Source organism: Nilaparvata lugens, chromosome X, assembly GCF_014356525.2.
Source record: "Nilaparvata lugens isolate BPH chromosome X, ASM1435652v1, whole genome shotgun sequence".
Lineage (NCBI taxonomy): Eukaryota > Metazoa > Arthropoda > Insecta > Hemiptera > Delphacidae > Nilaparvata > Nilaparvata lugens.
In genome coordinates this window covers 21,908,111-21,931,819 of record NC_052518.1, presented here as the reverse complement: position 1 = coordinate 21,931,819, position 23,709 = coordinate 21,908,111, and the positions used below count along the sequence as shown (strand labels likewise).

The window sequence follows — 23,709 nt, the reverse complement described above, 5'->3', positions numbered from 1 at the left end:
ATCTTCCAAAGAGCTTATCTACCTTTGTTCTAGTGAGGAATTCTTTCTGTTTTCATAATATTGTAAAAATATATACCATCGTTTCTTATCTCTTTTAAAATAGAAATAAAGTATCTTTTTCATATTATTTTTGAGACTAGCAGTGCACCCGTTCTTGTTCGGAAGGACTGGAAAGTACTACATTACATCAGGAATAACTACAATACAAATATTTTAATAGGATATTAAAATATAAGTAAGGGAGGCTTTGCTTTTTAAATGTAAAGGTTACTTATAAAAAGTTGAATAATAATATCATTGATATTCTTTTATAGCAATTTTGGTGAACATTCATACAAATTTTGAACGATTTTATTCATACAATAATGTCGGCAAGTTTAGGTATTCTAAATTCTATACTATTAAACGAGAAATTTCTGTTTAGATGTTTATGTTTGTATTTCACCGGATCTCGAAAACGGCTCTAACGATTCTCACGAAATTCAGAACATAGTATGTTTATAATATAAAAATTCGATTGCACTAGTTCTCATCCCTAGGGAAACTCGCTGAAGGACATTAAAAGAATTTATTCATCCTTGGAAACAGCTGATAATTTCGTCGTCTATTGATGGTGGAAGTGAGTGAGCGAGTGCATGTGTGTGGGACTCAGACAAAATTATGACTCAGCTGTTGAACTTTTGTACCTAATTCAATCAGGTACCTAGTGGCAGTTGTACAAAAGCCGGTTAAATTTTAATCCTGATTAATTCCAGTAGAACCAATCAGATAAGCCATCTTTTTGAGATGGTCTTCTGTGATTTGTTTCTCGTGAAATTAATCAGGATTAAAATTAAACATGCTTTTGTGAGAAAAATTTTTGCATTCCTCTGCGAATTAATCTCAATCCACTGTGATTAGATAGAACCTTTCTATATGAACTATGAATATTTATTATAATTTTTTCTTTCTTAATAATTTTTATATGCTTTTGTAGGTACCCCAGAGCGGAGCTCGGTGCCCCGATATTTATCATAAATTGGAACAGGTTGTCACTGATATTGTGTTGTTGGTAGTATTTACTTTTTAACATTACAGGAGTAAATAATAACACAAGTCGAACAAAATGTATCTTCAAATGGTTTGATTTTTGGAATAAAGATATCATCTGAACAAGTACATTTTGTAAATTCTATCTATTAATACCAAATATCGGGGCACCAAGCTTTGCTCGTTATTTATTCATTGATAAACAGAACTCAATTCTTTGAAATGATTGGGGAAGGACTAACAGGCACAGCCCAAAACTGTTTCTTCCTCGAATTTTCTTATTTATCCACTATAAAAATTATAGTTGGAATATTTAATCTTCCAAAAAGTGGGTTATGTTTCATAGACTTGAATTCAAGTGAAATTCTCAGTCCAAATATTTGAAAACATAAAAGTTCTAATTTAGATTGTTTACATACCAAATTGAATAACAAAATAACACTCACTAATCACTTAGAGCTGTAAAATAATGATTAACTTTGAATATTATGATATATACCATCTCATGTGAACAAATCAGATTACTGTATTTTGATCGAGTGAATTAAAATTTCTAGATTTCTCGCGAGATACGATAAGCTAATTGATTACACAGCTGATCTCCCACACAGGCACACACATCTTCTGTTATCGACAGACGACGAAATCATCATCTGTTTTTCCAAGGATTAATTATCCTTTTCATGTCCTTCAGGGAGTTTTCTCAGGGATGAGACCTAGTGCAATCGAATTTTGATATCATAAACCTACTATATTCCGAATTTCGTGAAAATCGTTAGAGCCGTTTTCGAGATCCGTCGAACATAAATAACCATATAACCAGATATCAGATATTAGAATAGAAAAATACAAACAGATATACAGAAATTGCTCGCTTAATATAATAGGATAACAACTTATAGTCCACTCAAATGGTCGTTTTTCAGGAGACAGCCCCGAAAGCATTTTTTTCGATCGTTCTATCTGTATTTTGGGGCGCTAAATTCTAATCTGAAATTTGCTCACACGCCAGAGGGCGACTTCACCCACAAAATTTTGAACTATTTTAAGTTTTCCATTCAATCTCGAGAACCTTGAATTTATCGAGATAAAGCATTCTCTATATAATATTAAAGATAATAAGATTTCATTTCCAATGAATTGACTGGTCGCGCAGGACTACTTTTTTGATTTTTTATCCGAAGTGTTCCACAAGATACGCAACTTTGAATGTGCGAGAAATTTGTGATATTTCCCCCATTTTCATAGTCTCGCATATGCAACGTTGCGTATCTTGTGGAACACTTCAGATAAAAAATCCAGAAAGTAGTGGAGGTTGTGATGAATTTTCTCCTCTTTTCACTCCCATGAAATATACTTCTGTTTTCAATGCCGTTAAAAAGTTACAGCCAATTGAATGATGATCTTTATTTTCTCATTTTTCTTGCGATTTTACTGTTATTAAAGAGTCTCTAAAATGAATACAACACATGATAGAAGCTTGCGATTGGTCTTAAATGAGAGAAAGTTTCATGCTCTATAAGCTGAGTTGCCATAAATTGATCTTGCATCACTGTTTATATCGAAAAACTGTCGAGACTGTAAAAATGAGAAAAATATCCAAAATTTCTTGATTTTTTGAATCAAACGTATCTTACTTCACGATTATATTTTTACAAAAATCATTCATCTCACATAAAAGAGGAGATTCTTTTAGTTTGCGATGTTGTTTATAATTGCATTCCCATTTCAGAGACATTAATATCATCATAAAACGCCTTCGAAATTAAAATGATTATTAGATTAAAATGTACATCACATTTAACTTATTATTGTGCTTTTAAGAAAATTAAGTTGCAACAGCAAGGAAACTTAAACACAGGACCATTAAAAATTAAAATTAAACAAAGGAAATCAGAATAATAGTGGATGATGAAGTTATAATTTATTTTTTTTAAAGATTTACCTTCAAACTCATAGGCTTGAAATTACTAATATTCCTGCATACAAGATATTATTATCAATTGTATTTTTTATGCTTTATATTGAGTTACACTTTGCAGAATATAACATTGTAAAGGTGGGAAGAAGTATTAAAATTAACTACACATTAGGATATCTCTATTTAATACCTCGATTTTTTAGCCATGATTCAAAATGTTGACATAAAATATAAAAAAAATCATCCCCCCCCCCCAAAAATGTTGATGGCGCAAATTGCGCCATGCCCCCCCCCTTGTGGGCACCCCTGTCCCACAGTACCTGTAGCATATGAATTGGAAGACTATAGAGGTGAGCCAATTTATGGAGGGTTTTACTCTGAAGAAGTTGTAAAGACAAAAGTGCCAAGTGTCTTTGAGATTGAAAAGGTTTTGAGGAAAAGAGGGGCCAAGCTGCTAGTGCGTTGGGAAGGATACAGTTCAAGTCATGACTCATGGATTGACAAAAGTGATTTGGTCTAGGATGAGAGAGGTTGTACAACAGCAAAACTTATTTTAAGTTATTGATTTTGATCGGGTGGTAAAAGGTTGTTGTCTGGAAATGGACAATAAGAAGAAGTGGCATGGTCCTTTGTTCCCCAACCATTATATGTGGACCTTCAGGGTGTGGTAAAACAAATCTGTTGTTCAACATGCTTTCTGATCTGGAAGGAATACATTTTTCAAATATACACCTTTTTTCAAAGACTACATTTCAGTCCAAGTACAAGTTACTTAAAACCATCATGCAAGGACTAGGTGATGAGATGGAATATGTAGAGTGTGATACAAGTGAGGAAATACCTGAACCACATGAACTGCCTGCCAATTCAATAATTATCTTTGATGACATAATTTGTGAGCAACAAGATGCCATCAGAAAATACTTTAGTGCAGGCAGACACAGTGATGTTGATGTTTTTTATTTGGCACAGACCTATAGCTCCATTCCAAAACAGCTGATTCGTGACAATGCAAATTTTCTAATCATGTTTGAACAGGATAAGCTAAACTTGAAGCATCTGTATAGAGACCATGTTGGAGCCAACATGACCTTTGATCAGTTCAAGGACATGTGTAACAAGGTTTGGTCATCAGCTGCACATGCATTCCTTGTCATTGATTGGTTATTAAGAAAGAATGTGGGGTGCTACAGAAATGTTCTTAACACCTATTTAGCTGAGGTGTAAGCCTAGTAGAGGATCAGTCTATTATTGTGAGGCAAGCAGGATGGTTTGACCTCATCAGAATACCATGGAGGAGGTTGCTCCTACCATCAAGGAGATTGCAAAGCTAAGATGTAGCATCAAGAGAAATCATAAAGAGCTCACACTTGGGAGAGAATTGACAGAGGATCAACATGCAAAACATTTCAAACCGCTAACTGAACCACTGGAAAAAATTATTGAGACTCTTCAGATTCCTGCAGCCCAGCAGCAACCACCTCCAGCTCAGCAGCAAGCACCTCTAGCTCAGCAACAGCCACTGGCTCAACCATTAACAGAGCAACATTGGCTTATACTGCCTACACCACCAACAACTCCAATCTGACCCAGACGTGTGAGACATCCATTACCATCACAACTAGATGTTGTTGAGGAGCAGGAGGAGGAGGAGGAGTCACCGACCTATGAATCATTTGGAAATGCAGCAGGCTCCACTCCATCTCCAAGTAATTCAGCAGTTGCAAGAAAATTATTGAGGAGGAGGAGGAGGAGGAGGAGGAGGAGGAGGAGGAGGAGGAGGAGAAGGAGGAGGAAGAGGATATTGAGGCATTGCTGAATAATAGCAGTCCTAAGCAAGTGCATAACATTTATACTCAAAGTGGATTGAGTGGAACCAAAGTGGGACCATATGTTTATAGAGCAATGTTGAATGATAGTAGTGCAGATACTACATTTTGACCAAGAATAGTTAGAAACAAGTATTATTTGGGTAGTAAACATCTAGCCTTTGCAACTGATGGCTCAAAGATTGAGCTGACTGACCCTACAGATGAAGAACATAGAATGGTTTTTGATGCAACACCTGGACTATGTGAGCTGATTTTAAAAAAGAAGCCCAACAATCAACTTGTGACATCACCTGACTCAAATGCATACAAATGCATTCTTTATTTGACCAATTTGTATAGAAAAAACTATGACCCAGTTTGACGTATTATAGACTCCAATGATGCCAAGTACAAGAAGACAATTTATCCACTGATAAGGAATGATGGGCATAGTGGGAGAGGACTGGTGACACTACAAATCTGATTATATTCAAAGATCTCATTTGGTCATGGCTGCCAAAGTTCAAAAGACTTGATGATACCCAAGTATAAATAACTCTATACTGACAGATATGCGAGATCCAATCGAAGACTTGGATGGGGTGAACAAGTGATATTTGGATTGAAGATTCTGAGAGCTTATCATTGAGGTCGTTAAGAAATATATCCAGTATACCTGATTTACAAAACATGTTGAAAAGAGCAATAGGTTGGGATCACACTAGATTGAAATCTAAGATGATCAAATGTTTGGGTCTTGCTTCATCATATTCAGCTTCATCACCTGAAGGTATAAAACCAATTGACAACATGTCTGAAAAACATTAGATGGTAATCCGCAGAGAGAGAAAGAGGTATCGAGGTAGACAGGCCCAGCCCCAGGGGTGGGTGGACCGGGCGGCCGCCCAGGGTGGCAGGTTTTGGGGGCGGCAAATTTAAAGGAACGGAAAATTTTAAAACACAAATAAATAATAAATTCATAATATCAAAAGTGAATGGTAAAATAATATAAGAAGCTTTTCAACCTCGAGCTAATGAAGACTTTTCTAAGATCAACAATGTCCCAGGAACGTCTGAGTGGTCTAGCGAAAATAAAATAGTTCAGTCCCCAGATCTTGAAGAATTGGTGAAGGAATTTCCCCATGCAAATGTCAGACAAGTTCTACTTAATTAAACATTAAACAGGTGTGTTAAACAAACTTGTAGAAATTGTAGTTCTAATTACTTAGCAAGTTAAGTGGGCCTAATACTATGTTGCAGTCTACGTCTTAAGGCTTTGCAAAGGCTAAAAATAAGCTTTCTTGTACTGGTGATATTTTTCAAAGTTTTTCAATTTGTACCGGTATATATCAAAATGAAAAAGTTCTCTTAGGAGAACATTTTCTTCCAATCATTACTTTTTGAGATATGAACGCCCAAAGTTTAAATTTTTGGAACAGGACATTTCAAATTAGGTACAACATAGATTCTTCATGGTATTGTTGATTGAATAAAACAAGAAAATTTTGAAACATTTTCTGAAAATATCAATTTTTGAGAAAGTTATTCAATTTACAAAAAAACCCAACTAAAAGCTATTTTTTGTCATTTTTAGTAAATTGAATAACATTCTTAAAAACTGACATTTTCAGAAAATTTCTGTTTTATCAAATCAAAAATACCATGAAGAATTTATCCTTTGAATTTTAAGAATTCATCTCATACCGAATTTGAAATGTTCTGTCCCAAAAATTTACCATGAAGAATTCATCCTTTGAATTTTATGGATTCATCTCATACCGAATTTGAAATGTTCTGTACCAAAAATTTAAAATTTAGGCGCTCATGTCTCAGAAAGTAGTGATTGAAAAAAAAAATGTTTTCCTAAGAAAACTTTTTCATTTTGATAGTTTGATCCTTAAGCGAACCTTGATTGTGTCCTCGCGCGCCTCTCCACTAGGAAATACTGAGATGAAGTCAACTAATGGGTGATTCTCATAGAACATAATCTCATGAGCTTAGGCCTATATCATTGTGCGAAATAGCACTGTGAGGACATTATAGATGGTGATGATGGTTGAAGCTAAAAATGAGGTGTTTTTCACAATACAATGAGCATTGTTGTCAAGTGTACCTGGAAATCTGTATGAGATAGAGCGTTCTACCTAGTCTCAGATTTTAGAGCACACAATTACGCCCAGAGGGATTTTGAATTTTACATCTGGATTGTAATCGGGATATATGGTTGATTTTTTTCTCTTAAAATATCACTCATATTTGAAAAATCATAACTCAGTATTCATTGGAGATAGAGAGTTCCGAATGATCTCATTTCATTCAGAATTATATGATCTTGAAAAAGGAAAAAGCAAATTTTTCTGTTCGATCACTGATTTTGCTGGAAATAGCTCAATACTGGAAAATGAACCTAAAATACGAGGTTTTTGGGCCACTCTGTATTAGCACAAGGGAATTTTACATCAAAAACATGGTTCTGGTCTTTTCTCATGTATTCAAACAATATATTGAAAACTGGCCTCTGTTCTACAAATGATATTAACAACTTACTGATAATGATATTGTCTATCGACTTACTCATTTTCTCACACTCGTCAACCACAAACACTTAAAACAATAAATAAATGTTATAAACAACTTACAAACTTTACAACAAGACATAAATTAAAAGGCTGATTTTCTAAGACCTCTGACTTGGAGCAACTGGGAAAGACGACTGATCAGCGGCAACTGTAGAAAACCACCAAATGTGTTAACGCTCATTTGGTCACGTACGCCACTGCATAGACAAGAGTGGCAAAAACACCGCCAGCCGCAGTGGCAGTGGACGGCTGCACAGTTGCCGCCAATGGCAATATAGCTGTGCGGCGTTTCTGCCGCCCAGTGTGTAAGCTTCCATTCAAGTCCATAGACTACTACTCGAACGGTGGCGATGGCAAAATTACCGCCCCAGCAGAAACCGCCCAATGTGTAACCCGCGTTAGGTGATCACTCAAGGAGGTGTGGAACCCGTGATTAACAATTAAAGACGAGATACTTGCAAGGAGGGGGGGCGGCAGTTGCCGATCTCGTCCAGGGCGGCAAAGTCCCTAGGGCCATGCCTGGAGGTAGAGGAGTTTTGTCAGCTCTCAAAAACGTTACCAGTGCAATAGTTAATAAGGCAATCGATGTTCTACCATTTGAACTTTCTATCGCCAGCTATCAGTACTGTGGGCCAGAAACAAAACTTCCAGAAGCAAAGTGGACCAGAAGCAAATCGATAAGCAAGAGGTGATCCAGGAATCAACAAACTTGATCAAGCCTGCAAGAAGCATGGTATTGCCTATTTGAGGGGTGGCGAAACGGCAAGCAGAGCAGTAGCTGACAACGTGTTGGCAGAGCAAGCTTGGAGTGTAGCAGCATCTTTGGACTTGGGATTGGCAGATAGGGCAGCAGCACTAGCAGTCACCAACATCATGAAGGCCAAGGCAAAGTTTGGTGGAGGAGCAAGAAGTCATAAGAAGAATTCCAGGAAAGATCTGAAATGGCGGCAGACATTGTCCAAGAAAGGTGAAGGTCTATATGTGAGATGTCAGCAGACATCGTCCAAGAAAGGTAAAGGTCTGAGATTTAAGACCTTTATCTGAGATGTCAACAGAGGATGGGAAATGGAGCACACCGCTGTCAATGCAGGAGATGGTTATTGCTCTGCCTGACCGTACACTTACCGATCTCTACAAGTATGTGTGTCGTCTAAAGCTGAAACGATTCCGAGGTGTGTTTATGCGGGATGCAGGACCATTGAGACAAGAATGCGGTATCATCAATCTTGACAGCAGTACTGGCACTGGTACACATTGGGTGTGCTATCTGAAAAAGAATGATGTCATCCACTACTCTGACAGATTCGGCAACCTGAGACCGCCGCAGGAGTTTATCAACTACATGCATCAAGGGCCAGCACTGGCAGCAAGGAACAAATATAACTATGATCAGAAGCAGGAAGATCTCTATTTTCATATTTGTGGACATTTGTGTTAAAGACATGTATTATTATTTCCTATTGTCTTCCCATCTATATATATATATACTGAGTAAGAACATATTGCAAATCATTGTGCAATAGTACATTGAGCAGTCAAGACCATGACGTAATAAGACCTGCTTTGGAGGTAATACATCTGTATTGAAAAGTGACTTTTACCCACCTCTTGATACAAGCACTGGTGAATGGGAAGTTGGTCTCATCAGCTTTACCAGCTGTAATTCAATACCAAATGTTGAGGCAGGCTACAACAATATGCTGCACTATTATGCACCAAAACTATCAAATTATATTTTGAAGAAATCAGCATTAACTGACCCGGCACTGACACATCAGGAGCTAACATCAGTTGACAATTCAAATATGACAAATCATTGGTATGGCTATGTACATAATGTTGGAACCAGAGGCAATAGATGGAAGATTGGAGTGAAAGAAGAAGAGAAGGAAAAAGGGGATATCACATCCAAGGTGATGCTGGATATGAGTGGTGAATTTGAGCTGGATCTCCAGCATCCTGAGGGCAGTTTTGAATTTCAAACTATTGCCACCCTGCTTAGAGCTAGGTTACATAACTGAGGCAAACAGTTCTCATTGACTGTCGATGATCCATGTACCTTGAAATGCTCAGCTTTGAACAATGCCAAGTTAGATTCCAGCCCAGTCAATTCAATAGGACGTTTGTTGGGATTTAGTGATAAACGAGTTGTAGAAGCCAACAAGGAGGCTGAAGCCGATTTTACAGTACAAATCAATAGACCTAATGTACTGGGTCAGTGGCGGATCCAAAGTGTGGCTAGGGTGGGCTATAGCCCCCCTTTGGTATCCAATTTACACTAGATAAATTGGTAGTATCAGTACTAGAAGTATTTCCATACATGAAATAAAAAGTTAATAGCTTTCAACGATCAAATTCTTATGGTCAAAGGGTCAGATATATATGATATGTTAAAGCAAAAACATTACCATGGCTTCAAAATCCTTTTATTTTTAGTCAATATTCTTGAGTCACACCATGGGTTTTCGCCTCTAAACTCAATAAAGAGTTAAAAACGGCCTAAAAGTGTGTCATTTTACACTTAAATTTTGATCAGAAAGTAATATTAAAAAAGTAAGGGCCAATAATAAGTTTCAAGGGGATACCTGAAAGCACGTGTATACATAAACAAACCACGAACCCTTGAAGCCCTGAGTGAAAAAATAACACTATAAATTCGAGCAGTAGCACCACTTGCAAAGCTTCAGAGGAGTACGTATAGACAACTTCTCACAACGTCTACAGGAGAGAATGGACAAAAACGGACAGCATTTAACAGATGTTATTTTACGTACATAATCAATGTTTTAATTTTTTCCTTTCAAATTTTTATAATGGCAACATCCAAGGTACACACTAAAAAAATAAGTTTTGAGTTTCGTTTAAAAATGAGTGCGTGTAACTGTTATTTCAAATCATCCATACCTCCCTGCCCAACCCTAAACATAATTTTTAAATAACACCTACTAAACCTACACTTGAAGATAAACTGTAATCAGCAATATTGAGCATGTCAATTGAATAATGAATAATTGTAGAAATAATCACTAGAAAAGTGCACTACGTTGCCATTCTCATAAAAGGTAAATAAGCGATTAATTGAATTACATTCATTTTTAAATCATTGTAGCTTTTATGCACTTTTTCGATTGTGGAGTTGATGATATTCATACTTTTGATTCTAACTCTTTGTTTCTATTTGAACTTTAGCATATCAGTGATAGGTCAATTTATGATTGTACCGTACAATAATGCTGTGAGATAAGTTAAAGCTTTTAGTGTGCGGTCCATTGATTGACCGACCTATGCTTGCAGGAATCTGTCATTCTAATTCCGATGGATTTTTTTGTTGTTTGTTGAGTCTACACTAAGAGAGTCAGGCAAATTGGGAAAGGCTATGGCCTATTGAATATTAAAAGATCGCTTTTGAGTAAGATGCGATAAAATTAGATGCGTCAAGTAAGAATAGAACACGTCTAGCTGTTATAAATTGGTAAGAAACACAAAGCAAATCATGAGAACAATGTCAAATCATCCAAGATGATGCTTTGCTTGGGTGAAAGCCATGGAGATTTGAGACAAGTAGACAAGCGCTCACCAGTCTTCTCAAAATGTGCCACTTGTCAAAATTAGGCTCACTGCTTCTTGTTTTCATCAATGGTCTACTTAAAACTTCAGCTTGTTTGTCACTTTTCGCTTATAACCTTCAAATATTTTATAGTCATCTGTTGCTTTCAAATATGTTTTTGTTTTATAATAAATAAAAAATTCAGCTTCAGATCAATTTGAGCTTCATTGAATAAAATTATTAAACAGAGGTTGCAAAATAGAATGGACTATGACAATGGTTAAATATATTAAATTCACTTAAGTATGAATGAAGCATTGTTATTTCAGTTATTGTTCTAAATGTATTCTACTCCTGTTAGCAAACAAGATTCTCAACTTGAAGAAAACTTCAATTTAATTTAATTTTATGAATTATTATTGTTTTCTTGATAGTATATGTCATAGAGACCATAAATATAGTAGCCACCAGCGAACACGTAAACTAGTATTTTACATAGCTTTGAAAACAAATACAGTCATTTTTCGTGTATATAGGGTAGCACAGTCGCGATGTAAAGTAACTGATAGACAAGAGAAGAATAAAAAAAGCATATTTCTAAATTTATAATATGTCAACAGGGGTATTGATTTTGTGTAACATATATAACACAGAAGGATTTTTTCCAAAACTCATCATATTTCACTCATATAATGATTAAACGAATACAAAAATAAATTACAACCCACCTGGTTCTAACACTACTCGATCTCATGATAAATCGCAGTCAGTTATCAAATCTGATATATTTCACAAATATCTTCTGATGAAATTTTTTTGACACGTGTTTTCGCTCACGATTGAAATTTTGACAAGCACGATTGGAATCGTCAAAATAATGGTGATGCTTTATGCAAAACTAAACCAACACTATTTCAAAAGTTGTTATACAGAGAAAGCAGTGATTGGATTGGATTAGACTCAATTAAGAACTACTCCCCACAAATCGTGGCCATTTAGACTGAATACTGTAAAGTACCGTTGGGGAAAAGAAGCCTTTCGTGTAAATACAAATAGTAATTTTAGAAGACGAAATATATGAAAAGCCTACTACGCCGTTCAAGCATCCAGAATGAGTATTGATTGATTCACATTTTGATCGGTCATTTAGAAACCAGGAAGAAATAGTACTTTAATGATATGAAATTTGAAAATTTTCTTCTTAAAAATTCTTGGTAATGACGTCAATCAATTTAAAATTTATTCTTATTAAATATTTCATACTGATTGATGAAATTATAAACTATTGAAATTTTTCAATTTACAGTGATTTAAAAACGTTTATTAATTTTTACTGTACTGCTAAAATGGAAATGGGGCACTCAACTCCTCAAGAAAAGAAAACATTGACTATCGAAAATTACAGGATGAACGACTTTAGTGGCGAGAAACAAGAGAATAATTAAAAATATGTTTTCAGAGGAGAAACTGTTAAAATGTACAATATACATTTTATACAACCTCTCTCTGGAATAGATACCATCTACTCCGGAAGAGAATTACTCAGATGAGGTGGGTTGATTGAATTGTTATAGGACGATCCAAGACACTATAATATTTATACATATTTCATTATTAAAATTATGTACGGTAGCTCTTATGAGGTTGAGGTTGCAAGAATCTCGGTATATCTTAGACTAATAATTGCGTGCGATAAAAACATTCTTTCCCACATAGTGATATTTTTATTGGGATTTAGATATTATGAAAAATACTGTGATTCAGCTGGAAAATGTTGGGAAAACGCTAATAAAAACTAAAGCGTGATTTGGTTTGTATTCCTGAAATCTACAAATGCATCACTTCCTCTGTGTATCATGTTTGATTGTTCTTAAACTAACGCTTCAAAATGTATTTTGAAATCAAAGAAAAACACAGATTTCTAGCTTAATACTAGAGTCATTGTATCACAATTTTCAAACCTTGGGTGAAGCTTTGTAAAAAACTACTCAAAATTTGAGCATTTTTTGACAGTTGTGTTAGTTCTCGTAAAGCTCAAAAAAACTCTGATGTTGTGTATATATTATTTGAATATTTTCAAAATCGTCTAGACGTGGTTCAACGGAAAATACCACCAACATTTGTAAGTTTTTGGTTCAGTAGATATTTGTTTCTGTTAATGAGTGAGTGTATGAATGAAAAAGTGCTGTTTCGCTTTGTATAGAATTCAATGCAGTGTTTTATGCAATATTTACGAATAGTTTTATTGAACAGTAGATAGTGAATCAATTGATTGCAGTAATTTCCGTACCACATTTTAATGATAAATAGTTTCAGGTTATAAAAATTCTAGTCCAGTATTAATTTAGGTAGTGAGTGGTGGGAAGTATTTTCTAATAGCATACATTGCAGTGATTTCGATTTTTACTTAAATCTTTTCAGGGAATCAATTATTATAGGTAGGCTTAAGTGATTTCTATACGTTCTATAGTTTCAAGGTAATATTAGATTATGCATTGCAGTAACTTTGATATCTTTTGGGAAGGAAAAAAATAGTTTTATTAATGCGGATCGTGCTTAGTACACTTAGCAAGTCTGAAAGTGATTTATATTATTGTAAAATATTAGCAATAGTAGCAAACTGCACTCACCTGGTCTAGCGAGTCTGGCTGTGGTTTGAATGGAAATGTGTTCAGTGATGCCACCCCACCAACTTGAAAATCCCTCACCACTCTTTGAACTTCCCTTCTACCCCACACTTCACTGTAACTGTTTTAAGATTCACTTAATGAATAATATCAATGCTTGCAATGCAACCGGAACCGGTGCTGACAGTTCGAAGTGAATCTCACTATACTTTGGAAGAGTTCATTACAATAATTTCGTTTTGGATGGATATAAATCGTTGTCCATATTTCCTATAAACAGTTGCTAAGTCATGTCAGAATAAATTGATCAGGTGCGACCAAAAATTTGTGCTCCAGGTCAAGCCAGCCAGGTCACTTTATATTTATTCATTACAAACTAGCTATTATAATATATTTACGTAGTGAACAAACTATTAAAATTGAACCACGACATCTATAATAAAGTAGGTATGTTCGGGAAGTCACTGTGCACTTAAATAATAAATTGTGGAGTGGAAATGAATTGAATCACGGTCTACTGGAAATGTTTCATAGCAAATTAATTTAATATGTTTCTTTACTAACATTGTTATGATTATAAGGGTTATAAAATATGTTAGAAATGATCTTCGTTTACATCAATACAGCAGTATTTCAATTGAATTAGATTATAATTTAGATTTAAAAATACAATTGGAAAAGACAATATAGCCTACAATAAAACAATTACAATATTAAATCAAATCAAACTTTATTCACCAATTAACAACAGTTTTATATGAAAATGAATAAATAATTTGTAGTTAAATAATTGGCGTGGCTAGAAAAAGAAATCTTGTGCTCTAGCCACGATTTCAAAACATTTCTTACCTATATTTTAACATGATTTTAAAATTAATACAGCTCTTCATAATATAATCTTGACCAGTACAATACAAATAGACAAATAAAAATAAAAAATCATATACTCAATGTAATATAAATAATCATATTATATAATATAACCAAGATACTTCAAATATTTTAAATAGCACTAGAATTTCAAAATAGACTAGTGGACATTTGCATACTTCAATAAACATTATTAATAACATTATTCATACGGTATTTAAGAAAAAATGAAAAATATATTTTGTTTATCAATTGGGAATTTTAAAGTAATGATTTATTTTCACCCATTCCTGTATTGAGTTACCGTAAGTTTAGTTTTAGTTATTTTTGTATTGATAAAGTCTTCTGGGATTTTATTTATCAACTTACTTATTTGATACTCAAATTGGCGTTTGCACGTTGTTAATGCTGTAAAATCTATATTAAACGTGTTAGGTACAGTGGGACGTATATTATAAGGAACAGTTCGAGGAGTAAAAAGGTGATTATTTTTGTTCAGGAATAAGATTAAATTTGTTATGTAGGTTTGACGTATCGGTAGCGTGGGTAAGCCAATTTCTTCAAAGATATTCCTGCTGGGATAACGCCTGGGCCTACCTAGCGACGCTCTAATAATATGTTTTTGGATTAGGAATAGTTTTTTTAAGTGGGTATCATAGGCTGCTCCCCAAACTTCAATATTGTAATAGAAAAGCGAGTAGGCATAGGCCTAATAAATTGTTCTTATTATATCTAAGTTCTTTAATGCATTTATTCTGTAAAATACAGTATATTGATTAAATATTTAAGTTTATGGCATAGTTGGTTAATATGAATGTCCCATCTAATATTTCGATCTACTATCACACCTAAGTATTTTATTGATTCTACTCTCTCTATTGATGGTCAAGTGCAGTTTTGAATTATTCTATTGTGATTATGAATGAATAAATTCAACTTTTCTGGTGGCTGGCCACTATTATTAGGAGAAAATGTTACATATTTTGTTTTGCTTGTATTTAATGTGAGGATATGACTATTCAACCATGACTTAACCATGAAAAGCCCACGATTTGCATCGTCAAAAACACCTTTCCATGTTGATCCTGAAAATACCAAGGCAGTATCATCAGCAAAAGAAAGAGCAACACCATTCGGAATAGTAGTCTTCAACAAATCATTCACGTATATAAAAAAAGCAGAGGTGATAATACTGTTCCTTGTGGAAGACCATAATCTTTGATATTTTGTGAATTAGTTTCATTATTCAATTTTAAAATTTGTATCCTGTCTGTTAGATAGCTCGCAAATAATTCTTTTGCTTCTCCCCTTATGCCACTATTTTGCAGTTTATTCAACAGTATAGTATGAGGAATTGAATCAAAAGCCTTTGCCAGGTCCAAGATCAGGTCCAGGTCAGGGTTTTTTGTTGCTATTAAAGTTTTTGTTTATAATACTTGTCAAATGCAAGACTGCATCTTTTGTAGATCTACCCTCTTGAAATCCATATTGATTTTTCTCGATGAAATTATATTTTTTCAGAAACGTCATAAATCTAACTTTTACTATTTTCTCCATAATCTTCGATAGGTTACTGAGTAGACTTATAGGTCCATAATTTTGAGGATTTTCAAGCTCTTTGGATTTGGGTATTGGTTTTATGAGGGCAATTTTGAATCTCTTGGGGAAATATCCTTCCCGTAAACACTTATTGAAAATAAACTCTAAGGGGTAATAAACATTGCAATTTTTTTCATGCATTCACCTGTAATGTTATCTGCACCCGGAGACGAATTTGGTTTAAGTTTGTGAATAAATTTACTTATCTCAAAGACATTTGTTGGATTTATAAAAAACTATCTAGCGGTTGTACAGAGTTTGAGTCAGGAATATTTATTTTATTATTTTGAATCAGATTAGTTGCATAAGTCTGTCCTACTGTTGCAAAATGTTTATTTAGTATATCAGCTTTAATTTTAGGATAATTTTAGAATAAGAATAAAAACAAATAATAAAAATAGTACAAAATTGCTAAAATGATATGGTGTGCTGGAAAAATAAGAGGGAAAATACATTGCCAACTATATGGTTTCTCATGTAATATAGGCAGGTAAGATATCACACCTTAAAGGAAAATGTGTGATAGGAAAGTCAAAGAAGGTAGGTATGTGATATTAGGCAGGGCTGAGGGAAGGTATGATAGGATGAGAAATAACGATCCAGGTAGTAGCAATGGTTACAATAATTTAAAGTTTTTAAAAAAGAATAGCTTTTTATACATTAAGGCGAAACAGCATAGAAAAAATTGTGGTTCTAGCCCTATAGATAGCAGCACTGTTGGGGTCAAATTACTTCATGTGATTACTTACTTATTTTTAGTTCAATATGAAAGACCAAGACTGTTTTGCAATCAGCTTAAAGTTTTAAAACTCGCTACCATATGATAATTTTTTACCAATTTGAATAAGTTTTTACAATTGATAATTTTTATATTAAGAAAAAAATTAAATAATGCAGGTAGGTAGTCATTTTAAATGAAAATTTTTTTCAAGAATTTAAAAGTTAATTTCAAACAAATCGGTTGAACGGTTCTGCTGGAAGCGCGCTTTTAATTCCAATGCATTGTTCAATTATTGGATTGTATTGTTCACGCGGTCAGAACAGTAGCACAGGGTCAGTTCACTGCCTAAGCCCAACGCACTGATTGAGTGCCTTCTCACTCTTCTCTCTCTCTTTCTATCTCATTAGTTCCAGAGCTTTCTTTCTTTGGAGCTGTAGTCAGTGACCAGATGACCATATCGTGGTTAGTGATGCGCGATAGCGAAGTGTTTCAACAATCGAAATGTTCACTATCGTTAAGAAAAACTATCGAATAAAACACTTCGATAGTAAACCTCTCGTTAAGCCATTCGAAAGGTCCTGATCGAATAGTTGGGATATTCTCTTTAACTGGCCTAATCACAAAAGACAGGCGCATCCGACTGCGGGCTCAGAGAAAATAGGTCAAATTGTATTTTTGAATAGAAATATTAAAATTTTTGAAGAAAACAGCAAAAATTAGCCTGCAAATTTTGATATAAACATTATAAAATGACTCATTGCTCAGATTACATTGTTAAATGGTAATATTATTCAGATTGTTGAAAAAATAGTTTTCCTTAATATTATTTAAATAGTTGAAGTATTTATTCAAACTGTTTTGTGAATTTTGTGAATATTTTTTGAGTTTTGTGAATATTTCCATTTATTAGTTCAAGTAAAGCCAACATAAACAATATCAAAATAATAAGAAATATTAATAAGGCCTACATTAAAAATCGATATTATTATAAAGTAATCACTAATCAATAGCATATAAAGTATTAAGATTAAGAGGTTATGTCGCCAATGCCAACAATCAATTCGTTTCCGAAGTATTCGAAACGAAAGGGAAGTGTTTCTAATGAAACGGTAACGAGAGGTTTACTATCGAAAAACACACTTCGTTAAGGAATCCGAAGTGTTTTTCGATAGTATTCATTCGTTTCAGCAACTATCGAAACAATCGCTAGGCAAAAACTATCGAAGTGTTCGATAGTAACACTTCACAATCGCCCATCACTAATCGTGGTTATTGTTGTGCGAGTGAGTGATTGACAAAGTATGCAATTCACTTAATACATTTTTTTCTATCTGAATAAGTTTTTACAATTGATAACTTCTATAATAAGTAAAAATTTAACTAATGCAGGTAGGTAGTCATTTTAAAGGCAATTTTTTTCAAGAATTTAAAATTTAATTTCAAACAAATCGGTTGAACGGTTCTGTCGAAAGCGCGTTTTTAGTTCCAATGCATTGTTCAATTGCAGTGTATTGTTCACACAGTCAGAACAGTAGCACACGTCAGTTCACTGCCTAAGTCTAATGCATTGATTGTGAGCCTTTTTACTCGTTCTCTCTCATATTCTCTCTCTCTCTTTCTCATTTTCTTTCTATCTAACTAGTCTCAGAGCTTTCTCTCTTCGGAGTCAATGACCATTATCATGGTTATTGTTGTGGGAGTGATTGACAAAGTTTGCAATTCACAAAATATATTTATTTACGTAATGGTTCAATCAACAATTTTACGATTATTATGCAATGACAAAAATAAAACAAATGAATAGCTGTAGTGTAAACTTGAGTGTAGTTTTGAAACATAAAAACAATGAAGTTGAGCCCTCTTCTGTCAACATTTTCCTTCTATAGCATTGTCCTTCGTCCTAACTTCTTTCCGTTTCCATTGTCATTGCAAATTCAACCCTCACTAGTCGTCACCACCTACCCATTTCACACCCACTCATCCTTTGTCTATCACCACCTACACCTCCAATGTCTTTCTTCCCTTCACATGACTGTAGTGAACCTCCCGAGCTGTGAAACTCACTCAGGAAGTATTGTACTAATTTTGAAATACGCGATTTGTATAATAATATTATTCATCATGTGTTTGTGAATCTATAGAACTTTATGAATACTTTATATATTATGGAATAAGTCAGAATCAAAATTCAAGACAGACAGCTGAAATCACGTGTTGACACATAAACGACAGACAGTCTGTGTGATTACTCGCAAAACACAGACACCCATCAACTGGCTTGGTGATGTCACCACACATTTTTCCTCACACAATTTCAATGTTACCCTGATTTAATACCCGCTATTACCATAGAGAAACAATAGCGTAAGTAGATATCCCATGGTATAGGGCGTTTATGTCGCAACTTTTACTGTTTTATCTCAAGCCGATTACTGTCGATTATTGTCGATTTTTACAGTTTTGACCGGGTAAGAGTGTATGAACGGCACAATATGAGAGACTACCAGCGTCATAAAGCTTCACAGGAAAGAATTACGTGGAAACTATGTGGAAATTATGTGGACTATCAGCTTGAGATAACAGTACAAGTTGCGACATAAACGCTCTATACCATGGGATATCTACTTATGCTATTGTTTCTCTATGCTATTACTAAACTTAGTAATAGCTTTCTATTAATATTAGGTATTGGTTATATCCTCAATAACGTATGTCGTCAAATCACATTATAGCTTTCATTCAATAACTGCAAATATACAGGTTAATCAAGTTGGAAATCGTATAAATTCGATTTGTATACAATGATGGAATAGTTTATGATAAGAAAAGTTGTACATACCGTACTGCTGATATTTTCAAATATTTTTTGTATATAATTTCAATAGAATAGTGAAATAAGAGCGATATTGTCAGTTCCACATGATTTATTTGAGTCATATTGGTTTAGTTTATTTGTTCAAAAAAAATTATGTGGGACTGACAACATCGCTTTCAGTTGCGAAAAAAATTTTCCTTTAAAATGACTACCTACCTGCATTATTTAATTTTTTTCTTAATATAAGAATTATCAATTGTAAAAACTTATTCAAATTGGTAAAAAATTATCATATGGTAGTGAGTTTTAAAACTTTAAGCTGATTGCAAAACAGTCTTGGTCTTTCATATTGGACTAAAAATAAGTAAGTAATCACATGAAGTAATTTGACCCCAACAGTGCTGCTATCTATAGGGCTAGAACCACAATTTTTTCTATGCTGTTTCGCCTTAATGTATAAAAAGCTATTCTTTTTTAAAATCTTTAAATAATTGTAACCATTGCTACTACCTGGATCGTTATTTCTCATCCTATCATACCTTCCCTCAGCCCTGCCTAATATCACATACCTACCTTCTTTGACTTTCCTATCACACATTTTCCTTTAAGGTGTGATATCTTACCTGCCTATATTACATGATATCTAGTTACAAATTTGATTAAAGCAAAAGCTGCATTTAGTGGTGGTGGTGGCCGCGGCCGCAAAGGAAAATGGAAAACATTAGGTTGGAAAAATAATTCATCACTACAAGAGCAAAGAAGTGCACATTTACGACAAAAAGCAATCAAACAATTAAGTAAACACATATCTGGTCAAGGTTTTTATTTAAGGCCATATACACTTTTGAGTGGTGGTGGTAGAATCATCCCAAGTCCAAGCAGACAAAAGATTGAGAGGAGGAGAAAAACTGCAACAAAGAAGAAGAAGAGGACAACAAGGAAGAAAACATGAAGATGAAAGGACCGCTGTCAAATTATGATCTACAAGATTGGGCTGATATTTTAGATATTAAATTACGTGGAATTCATATGATTGATACACTGCCAAAAAGAATTAATTTCAGTGGAAAAGCAACTATAAACTTGGACTCGATTATGAACAGTGGAACACATTGGGTGGCTTATAAAAAACATGCACATAGAGTTTATTATTTTGATCCAATTGGTAATTTACAGCCACCTGTTCAATTAATAGACTATTTCAAACAACAGCCAAATGTGGAAATTTATTTCAATTATGATCAATTACAAAAACTAAATAGTAATGTATGCGGTCATTTTTGTCTTTTATTTCTTGCAGATGTGTTTAGTCAGTTGTAGAAATGTGTTAGAGAAGGTGGTGGTAACACACAATGGTTGTAATAACATTATCAAACAGTAGTAGCTGTTTAATAGAAGTACTACCCACTGTATTAGAGCTTGATACATGCTATGAATATGAAATTGGTTTGATTAATTTATGGACATACAATAGTGTACAGAATATAATCAAAAATGTCAACTCATCTTTTAAGTATGGTGATAAATTGGTTGATTTGGATACAGGTTCCTATGAAATTGATCGTATAATAAGTGAAATAAAGAGAAAATCAAATGCTGATAGTACAAATCTCATTCTACAGGGGAATAATATGACAATGCTATGTGAATTAAAAGTGGATAAAGATGTTGATTTAACAATGAGCACTTCACTAGCTGATATACTTGGTTTTGATGAAGAAATTCTAGTAGCAAATAAATGGCATTATTCTAAACGATTAGTGTGTATCACAAATATAACATCGTTCCAGATTAGTTGTAATCTAGCATGCGGTAGTTATTGAAATGGAGAAGAGGTTCATTCAATTTTTGAATTTCTTCCAAAGGTTGCACCTGGTTTTCTAATAAATGAATCGCCAAATCCAATTATTTATTTTCCATTGAAGACACATACAATTCAATCTATTGTAATTCAGATAGTTGATCAGAATGGTAAACTAGTTGATTTCCATGGTGATAGTATAACAATAAGAGTTCACATTAGATGGAAGGAGTGAGAGAGAGAGGAAAGATGAATGCTAGGTGTGTTAGAACAATGTGTGTGTGTGCATTAGTTGTGTGTGAACAACACAAGCGAGAGAGAGAGAGAGAATGGGTTTCATTATTTATAACCTAGCGCCAGGTGCAAGTAGGTCTGCTAGTCGTCAGCCACCGCCGCCGCTTAGTACTTATCAGTCTGTGAAACTGATAACACATAATTGAGCAAGGTTTTTAGAAAAGCTTGGTTTTAAAGTAAATTGGAAATATGTCATTAACACACGCAGCCGCAATTAGCGACATACTAAATGTTGAACAAGATATACACTATTATTCAGATATAACAAAATTTGATTATCACACTCATGCTCCATATGGTAATTTGAAATTTCATAATAATGATGAGATTCGCATTTCAAAATCATCACACTTATTTCTTATTTCTTTAGTTGCAAAATCTTTTCTTATTGTTGAAGGAAACATTACATGTACAAAGCCGGGTAAAGAAAAAGAAGACCCGCTCGTTGATGCACAATATACGCTCAACTCAAATGCAGTAGCACATATGTTTGATGAGATACGATTTGAATTGGCAGGTACAGTTGTTGCAAAGTGTCGTCTAGTGGGTATTACTTCATCTATAAAAGCATATTTAGTGAAAAAACAAATCGATAAAAATACATATGAGCTAGCAGGATTCAATAGGGAAGGATTAACACTTAGTAATAATAGCTTTGCATTTTGTGTGCCATTAAAATTACTTCTACCATTTTTTGAGGATTTTCAACACATAATTTTGAATATGAGACAAGAGCTTGTACTATTGAGATTGGCAACAGATGTTAATTGTATTAAATCTTCTAATGCTACAACAATGTCATTGGAAATAATAAAACTGCTTTGGAAAGTACCTTATATACATGTAGATGATCATTTAAGATTAAAATTTCTAAAAATTGTCAATCAGGATAGGCCGTTGAAAATTGCGTTCAGAAAATGGGATATTCATGAATACCCTCAATTACCCAGTTCAACTTCAACTGTTTGGACGATAAAGACGGCATCAAAGGCTGACACACCACGATTTGTAATATTAGCATTTCAGACCAACAGGAAAAATTTAATGTCAAAGACAATGTCCAATTTTGATTTGTGCAAATTGCATGATGTTAAACTTTTCTTAAATAGTGAATATTTACCGTATGATCGAATAAATGGAAACAAACAACTTTTGTACAAAATGTTTTTAGATTTTGCACCTAGCTATTTTAATTTAGGAATTCATACCGAGCATGGTACAGATGTAGATTATAAAACTTTTACTGATAACTGTGCAATAGTTGTACTCGATTGTTCACATCAAACTGATCATTTAACATCGTCAACAGACATTCGATTGGAAATGGAGTTTGCAGAAAATGTACCAAATTTAACGACTGCATATTGTATTTTAATAAGTGAAACATTAGTGGAATATAGACCATTAAGCGCATTAGTTCGTGAAGTTCAGTAATTTGACGCAAGAGTGTGTGTTTTATAAACAGAGGAGGAGGGGGGTATATATAAGTGCATGTTTAAACAGTAATTACATCAGTTGCGATGAGTAGCTTAGATACTAAGTTTATAATTGCTTTTTCACTGAAATTAATTCTTTTTGGCAGTCTATCAATCATATGAATTCCACGTAATTTAATATCTAAAATATCAGCCCAATCTTGTAGATCATAATTTGACAGCGGTCCTTTCATCTTCATGTTTTCTTCCTTGTTGTCCTCTTCTTCTTCTTTGTTGCAGTTTTTCTCCTCCTCTCAATCTTTTGTCTGCTTGGACTTGGGATGATTCTACCACCACCACTCAAAAGTGTATATGGCCTTAAATAAAAACCTTGACCAGATATGTGTTTACTTAATTGTTTGATTGCTTTTTGTCGTAAATGTGCACTTCTTTGCTCTTGTAGTGATGAATTATTTTTCCAACCTAATGTTTTCCATTTTCCTTTGCGGCTGCGGCCACCACCACCACTAAATGCAGCTTTTGCTTTAATCAAATTTTTAACTAGATATGCAGCTGCCTTTTCAGATAAACCAGTGTTTGGATTTTTTAAAACAGCCCATGCAGTGTCAGCCAAATGATGATTGGCCACTGCTCATGTCTTGTTATCACTATGCTGTGCG

General features: G+C 34.1%; 1 protein-coding gene across 4 annotated transcripts in view; it reads right to left on the bottom strand.

Moving 5' to 3' along the window:
- LOC111055185 (protein SSUH2 homolog) overlaps nt 1–13,717 on the bottom strand; it is a 62,502-nt gene extending 48,785 nt beyond the window's left edge. The window contains exon 1 of one of the 4 annotated variants that reach the window (XM_039442997.1): nt 13,518–13,717. Coding sequence is in view for 1 of the 4 variants with exons in the window: in XM_039442996.1 (XP_039298930.1) it covers nt 11,616–11,641 (26 nt within the window). In the remaining 3 variants the exon portion in view is untranslated. Of the gene's footprint in view, nt 1–8,465; nt 8,491–11,615; nt 11,804–13,517 lie in introns of those variants that run through there. The other 3 variants (XM_039442999.1, XM_039442996.1, XM_039442998.1) reach the window with 3 other exon arrangements.
- Between the last annotated feature and the right edge of the window lie 9,992 nt (nt 13,718–23,709).